Source organism: Lactuca saligna, chromosome 1, assembly GCF_052625555.1.
Source record: "Lactuca saligna cultivar CGN05327 chromosome 1, ASM5262555v1, whole genome shotgun sequence".
NCBI classification, from domain to species: domain Eukaryota; kingdom Viridiplantae; phylum Streptophyta; class Magnoliopsida; order Asterales; family Asteraceae; genus Lactuca; species Lactuca saligna.
Genome location: NC_136417.1, coordinates 158,579,996 through 158,586,562, shown reverse-complemented (window position 1 = coordinate 158,586,562; position 6,567 = coordinate 158,579,996). Strand labels below are relative to the sequence as shown.

Here is a 6,567-nt window from a genome sequence, read left to right as displayed (position 1 = left end):
AGCGAAGGAGGCGATATGGCTAAAGAACTTCATCGAAGACCTTGGAGTTGTACCAGCTATTAAGGAACCTATAGAGATTTTCTGTGACAACAATAGTGCGGTTCCCTTAGCCAAGGAACCAAGAGATCATGGCAGATCCCGACACATTGACAGAAAATTTCACTTCATAAGACACAAGATTGAAGAGGGACTCCTCGTGGCAAGGAGGATATCGTCGGATGAGAATCCTGCGGATCCCCTTACGAAGGGACTGACGAGGGTTAAGCATTTTCAGCATGCGAGACGCATCGAGCTGAGGGACGATATTAGCTTTACAGATTAGATAGTTTTCCTGAAACTTGTAAAATGTAATCGATGTTTGATGATGAATAAAATTTGTGATTTATTTATGAGTAAAGTGTTACTGTCATTTTCAATTATTTACTATCGTTTCAGTTTTGCATGTTTTGACTTCCAGAATAATTAATTTATTCAAACCTCCACAATCGATCATACGTCGTAAGTAGGTATGAATCAATATTGTCATGAATTTGGTTTGTAGATGGCTAAAGGTGTTTAGACATGGCAATGGTTGCTGCAACATTCATGAGTACTCATAAGTTATGAGTATTGGTATAAACCCACGCTCACATGTATCACTTCATGGAATTTATCTCGAGTGATCGTGAGACGATAATATCATATAAATCTTCAAACCTAGAGATATGAGTTGTTACCTATGAGTTGGTTGTGCATTGATTGCACGTAAACGCATCAGTAACTTGATGTTATAAAACATGTCTTTGTGTACAATTCAATAAGTAGTAGGACAAGCATATCAGTCGAAGTTTATCTGTTACTTCTAGAAATAGAAGCGATATCTGGGCCCCTCGATGATTTTGTGTTGACCCATGTACCGGGCCCGGTCAAAACTAAACCGATGTGTTCAGTGAAGTTCTTTGTCAAACAAATCGGAAAATCGAGAAACAACTGCTAGACAATAAGCAAGACATAGTTCCATGTGTTTGTCCGGCTGATATCATGAGAACAGAGGATTATGTGATCACTTGTCTTAAAAATGGCGCTTCATAGTTCGACGGAGTTTTCGAGAGCTATGATTGCTGGTTGGTTCCTGAAGTTATATAGGAAAATACAGTTATTAGACTTATCCAAGTGGGAGTCTATTAGATAAGGTGTCTAAGTCCATAACTTATTTGGTATATACTTGACCCGACCGGCATGGTCCATTTGGGTTGCATCTCATCCAAACTATTTATCGATAATTTTATGAGAGTTATACACATATGTTTATTAATATATTATAAGTTATAATATATTAATATGAATTTATGTTATTTAATTAGTTTTAATCTTAAATTAATTATGAATTAATTTAGAGATTAAAAGGAAGACTAATTAGATTATGGGCAATTGATTTTATATGGTGTGGGCTAACACTCATTTGTTAATGGGCTAGGCTTATATGGAAGTCCATGGATGATCCATGGAGCTTTCAACCCATGGATCCTTGGAAAGGAAAAGACATGGGTTATTAGGGTTTCACCCTAACCATGCACACTATATAAGCACGCTTATGAAGCATGAAATGGCAACTAGTGAACTAGTGTGTGTAAGCTTGTGTGTGGCCGAAATTATAAGAGTGTGTATACTCTCTCAAAGTTTTCCAAGAGTTTGTGGTGTTTTGTGATTCCATTTGGGGCATTCACACTATTGGTGCTTGGCCCTCAAACTCCTTAGAACCAAACTCATCAAAAGGTATGTAATCTCTTCTAACTCTTTTATGTTGAAATGTTCCCCATGCCATGTTAGATAGGTTATAAACCTTGGAAAATTTATTATTTTGCATGTATTTAGACAAACATAGATCCAAGGTTTATTAGGGTTGCATGCACATTTAGGAAGTGTAGATTGCTCAAAACCCAACAGGTGCCACGTGTCATCACGTGATGGCTTTCCTTGGGGAGAAAGCATTGGCACATATTCAGCCACGTCACCCTTTTTGCAGCAGCACCCTTCCGACTTCTAAACCCCGTAACATTCACATATGAGCTCCGTTTTTGACGTGATTTATATCCACGCGTAGGTAAAAACAAGATCTACAACTTTCATTTAGACTTCGTCGGCTAATTCTCAACCGATCTCAAATTTCACAGTAGGAGGAGATTAGACTGCTAAATGACCGCGAAGAATTCGTAACTCCTTCATACGGACTCCGTTTTCGTCTGTCTTGTTACCGTTGAGTTCCTATTAATGAGATCTTCAACTCTCATTTAGGTCGCGCAAGACAAAAACCGCTCGAACTAAAATTCAAGTTTCGGGCTGTACACTGCTAAGTGGAAACTTTGAAAAATCATAACTTCCTCATACGAAGTCAGATTTGGTCGTTTTTTTTATGGATTTTCTTGGTTTAACATACTCTAAGACTTTGGTTTAGATTACTAAGGCTAAAAAATCTTCTATCATAATTTTACTTTTTACGTTTCCCGGTGTCGTGCCGGTTTTGCCGTAAAACTTCGACGGGTCATAACTTCTTCGTTATAACTCGGATTTCGGCGTTCTTTATATGTATGGAACCCTTCTTTCGACATTTACAACTTTATGTAAAGGTATCGGACTTATCTCATACTTTAATTTTGATGATTATTTTTATTCTTTATTACTTATATATTTATAATTAAGTAATAAGCACACAAATACACATAATTCACATAGAATTCAAATATTTCATCTTTATTACTTCAAAAAGATTTACAATAGTTGGCCTAAACAATTACATTGTCTAAAAATGCTTCGCCCCAAAACTCGGGCGTTACATTATCTAAGCTCCAAATTGTTCCCAAGGACTCTCACTCACGATTTAGGGTTTCTGGATCTCAAAAGGGAAGTAGAGAGGCTAGGGAAGGGATGTAATGTTCTTTAAATAGGGTACAACCACTGGTATTAGGGTTTTCCTCATCCAGACCAGACTCGCCGAGTCCACTAGCCGACTCGCCGAGTCGGTCACTTACTTAATGCCCCGGATCCCGCTCCGACTTGTTGAGTTCTTCCCTGGACTCGACGAGTTGACTATTGACTTACAACATTTTCTTTCTTTTCTTGGTCTTTCTGATTCTGGGTGTTACACCTGCACATCTGTGAATGCTACATTCACGATTTCTTGGACCCTGATTCCTTAGGCTGCCAGCGGTCTGTAAAAACTGATCCCATTCTTGTATTCAATCTTCAATTGGCCAGTATCCGACTAGAAGAATGAAACTTGAAACTTCTGAATTATTGAATCTACCCACCGAGGACCTTGCCGATGTTTGGACCCGCCGGTGAAGGTATGAATTTCCGAGATCGCCGGATCCAATTCAAATGGATTAATGTTTATAAATATTATTCTTAAGCAACACTAGACTAGACAGTTGTTTTTAACTAATTTTGGTATACATTTTGGTAATAATGATTGGGCACACCACTTTTTCTTTAAAAAACACTTAAATGTTTTCTTTTATTTTAATGTTAAAAATACTAAAACTAACAAGAGCATATAAGCATTGGAAATGATGAGCCAATGTGAAAAAGTCGTTTCAAAAGAAATTTCGAATGCTAGATTTTTGGAAATAAAAAAGTCGATGATTTCTTTTGGAAAAAAAAATTGAAGGGTTTTTCAGAAAGAAAAAAAAAAATGTTGTTGGCTTTTCTGACTCTTTTTTTTTTTTTTTTTTTTTTTTTTTTTTTTTTTTTTTTTTTTTTTTTGAAACCGATAGGTTATAGGTAAACTTGCTAAAAAAAGAGCAAATAAAAAATATGAAGGAAAAATGCAACTTTTTTTTAAAGAAAATTAAGTAACTTTATGTTTAACCCGAAATGAAAAATAAAAGAAATGAAGTAGTAAAATTGAAAATAGGATACTATGCTGTTCAAATTAGGACGGGTTGTTATTAACAAAAAATATGTATTCGCAATGAAAAATTTAATAGAATAGTTGAATGCGGTTGAATGTCGCAATGAAATTTATAATAAGATGTCAGGTTAACGTTATTCGCAATGAGAATTTTAATAGAATGGTTTAATGTCGTGAAATACAATTCAATTAATTAAATTCAATTATAATACGATGCCATGTTAACTTTCAATGTATATACTATCAATGTATATCAAGTGTAAGTAACATTTTATTAATTAATATGAAAAACGATTTAAAAAAAAAAAAAAAAAAGCATTTTCATTGAACTTATTTAAAAGTCAATCCATTAAACTAAGTTGAATAAAATATTAGAAAGTATTTTATTATTTCTTTCATTTTACTCTTTTTCTGTATTTTCTAAAAACATATATTCATAATTCACTACATTTCGTCTTCTTAAATTAATATAAAAGAAGTTTCTTCCATGGACAAAGAAAAACTATGATATAAATTTTATTATTGAAGGAGTCGTGTAAATATTTTATTAACACGATTCTTATCATCTTATGATATGATGAAGTATGTTCATTTTCTTTTCCAACCTGAAGAATATTTTATCATCAAATACAACATTATATACAACTTGAGACATCACAAATAAGCATACACACAAGCAACACAATTTTCATCAAGACAGAAAAAAAAAAAAAAAATGGGTAGCATATCCAATAGATGGAAGAGTCTAAGTGGAGAAGACAATTGGATAGGCCTCTTAGACCCTCTAGACATCGATCTCCGGCGATACATCATCCACTATGGGGAGATGGCTCAGGCAGCACGTGACGCTTTTAATTCTGAGAAGGCATCAAAGCACGCTGGAAATAGCCTATACAGTCGTAGTAATCTTTTGTCAAAAGTTGAAATCGAACAAGGAAACCCTTTCAGATACGAAGTGACAAAATATTTCTACGGAACATCGTCAGTTCCCCTTCCTTCCTTTCTTGTGAAGTCATTGTCTAGGGAGGCATGGAGCAAGGAATCAAACTGGATAGGGTACGTGGCGGTGGCTACCGATGAAGGCAAGGCGGCGTTAGGGAGGAGAGACATCGTGATTGCATGGAGAGGCACAGTTCAAGCCATGGAATGGATTAATGATCTAAAATTTGTATCAGTTTTGGCTCCAGAAATATTTAAAGGGAATGATGATATAAAAATTCAAGATGGTTGGCATTCAATCTACACCACCGCTGATCCCCGATCTCCTTTTAACAAAACAAGTGCTCGGCACCAAGTTCGTTTCTTTTATGATCTTTTTTCCTTACAAAATACCCAAAATATATATATATATTGCAATATTCATTAACGTATATTATATATGTTTAGGTTCTTGAAGAGGTTAGTCGATTAGTTGAATTATACAAGAATGAGGAAGTAAGTTTAACAGTAGTCGGACATAGCATGGGCGGAGCACTTGCCACGCTTAATGCTGTTGATATTGTCTCAAACGGATTCAACAAGACGATGAGTATGCCTAGCAAGACGTTTCCGGTGACTGCGTTTGTTTTTGCGAGCCCTCGTGTGGGTGACTCGGACTTTCATAAGTTCTTTTCTTCACACAAAGATATCCATGTCCTACGTGTTCAAAATGCAAAAGATGTGGTTCCACACTATCCATTGAAGATAGGGTACTTGCATGTCGGAGAAGAGTTGGCGATTGATACAACTAAGTCGCCGTATTTGAAGAGTCCTGGAGATATACAAAGATGGCATGACATGGAGAGTTATTTACATGGGGTCGCGGGTACACAAGGTAGCGAAGGAGGGTTTAATTTAGAAGTTGGACGTGATATTGCGCTAGTAAACAAATATTCAGATGGTTTGAAGGATGAATATCACGTGCCTTCTTTTTGGTGGGTTCAGAAGCACAAGGGGATGGTTCGACATGCAGATGGGTCGTGGTTGTTGATGGATCATGAAGATGATGATATTGGTACGTCGAAATAGGAAAATTATAGGTCATTTGAGCTTGTTGTTTGATGTCTGATATGTTCGTTTTTATTGATTGGTTGTTTCTTACACTTCAATTCGACATTTATGAATCATGTGAAGTTGTGAACTTTAAATAATCTAAAATATATAAATAATATAATCTCCCGATTGATTCTTATTTGAAACTATATTTTTTCAATTAATATTTTGTCAATGATATAACAAGAACGTTGGATATTAGCAACGACACTATTAAAAAACAATGTAGGCATTATGAATGACATTTAGTTTGTAACATTGTCAAATATAGCGTCTATAGTTTTTGTTCTTTTTAGTGAAAATATTCTTTTCTTGAAAAAGTTAACTAACTAGTAAAATAAGAAAACACAAAGAAAGAAAATGTAAATGAGTTAATAGAATATTTACATTACATATTTATCGTAAATAGTAAATTTGGACTAAAAAATAGAAAATAATAGAGGAACGACTAAATTGGACGAATTGTTCAAACTTGAAAGAGGAAATTTTCAATTTTCGACTTAAATTCTAAATTAGATGATTGACAAATTTGGGAAAATGTCTAAGATTTATAAGTTTACTTTTATTAGGGCTAGTTTTTAGAGATCAAAAGCGTACAAACGATGAAAGATCGTATTGACTTGATATTTAAAGAATTAGTAGTGTCT

At 34.8% G+C, this 6,567-nt stretch overlaps 1 protein-coding gene across 1 annotated transcript; it reads left to right on the top strand.

Annotated features, from left to right (window-relative positions):
• The first annotated feature begins 4,536 nt into the window (after positions 1-4,536).
• Positions 4,537-6,059, top strand: LOC145045726 (phospholipase A1-II 1-like). Its single transcript, XM_078994051.1, has 2 exons — positions 4,537-5,183; positions 5,276-6,059. Exons 1-2 carry the CDS (start codon positions 4,605-4,607, stop codon positions 5,894-5,896), a joined length of 1,200 nt encoding a protein of 399 aa, XP_078850177.1. The 5' UTR covers positions 4,537-4,604; the 3' UTR covers positions 5,897-6,059.
• Positions 6,060-6,567: the final 508 nt, after the last annotated feature.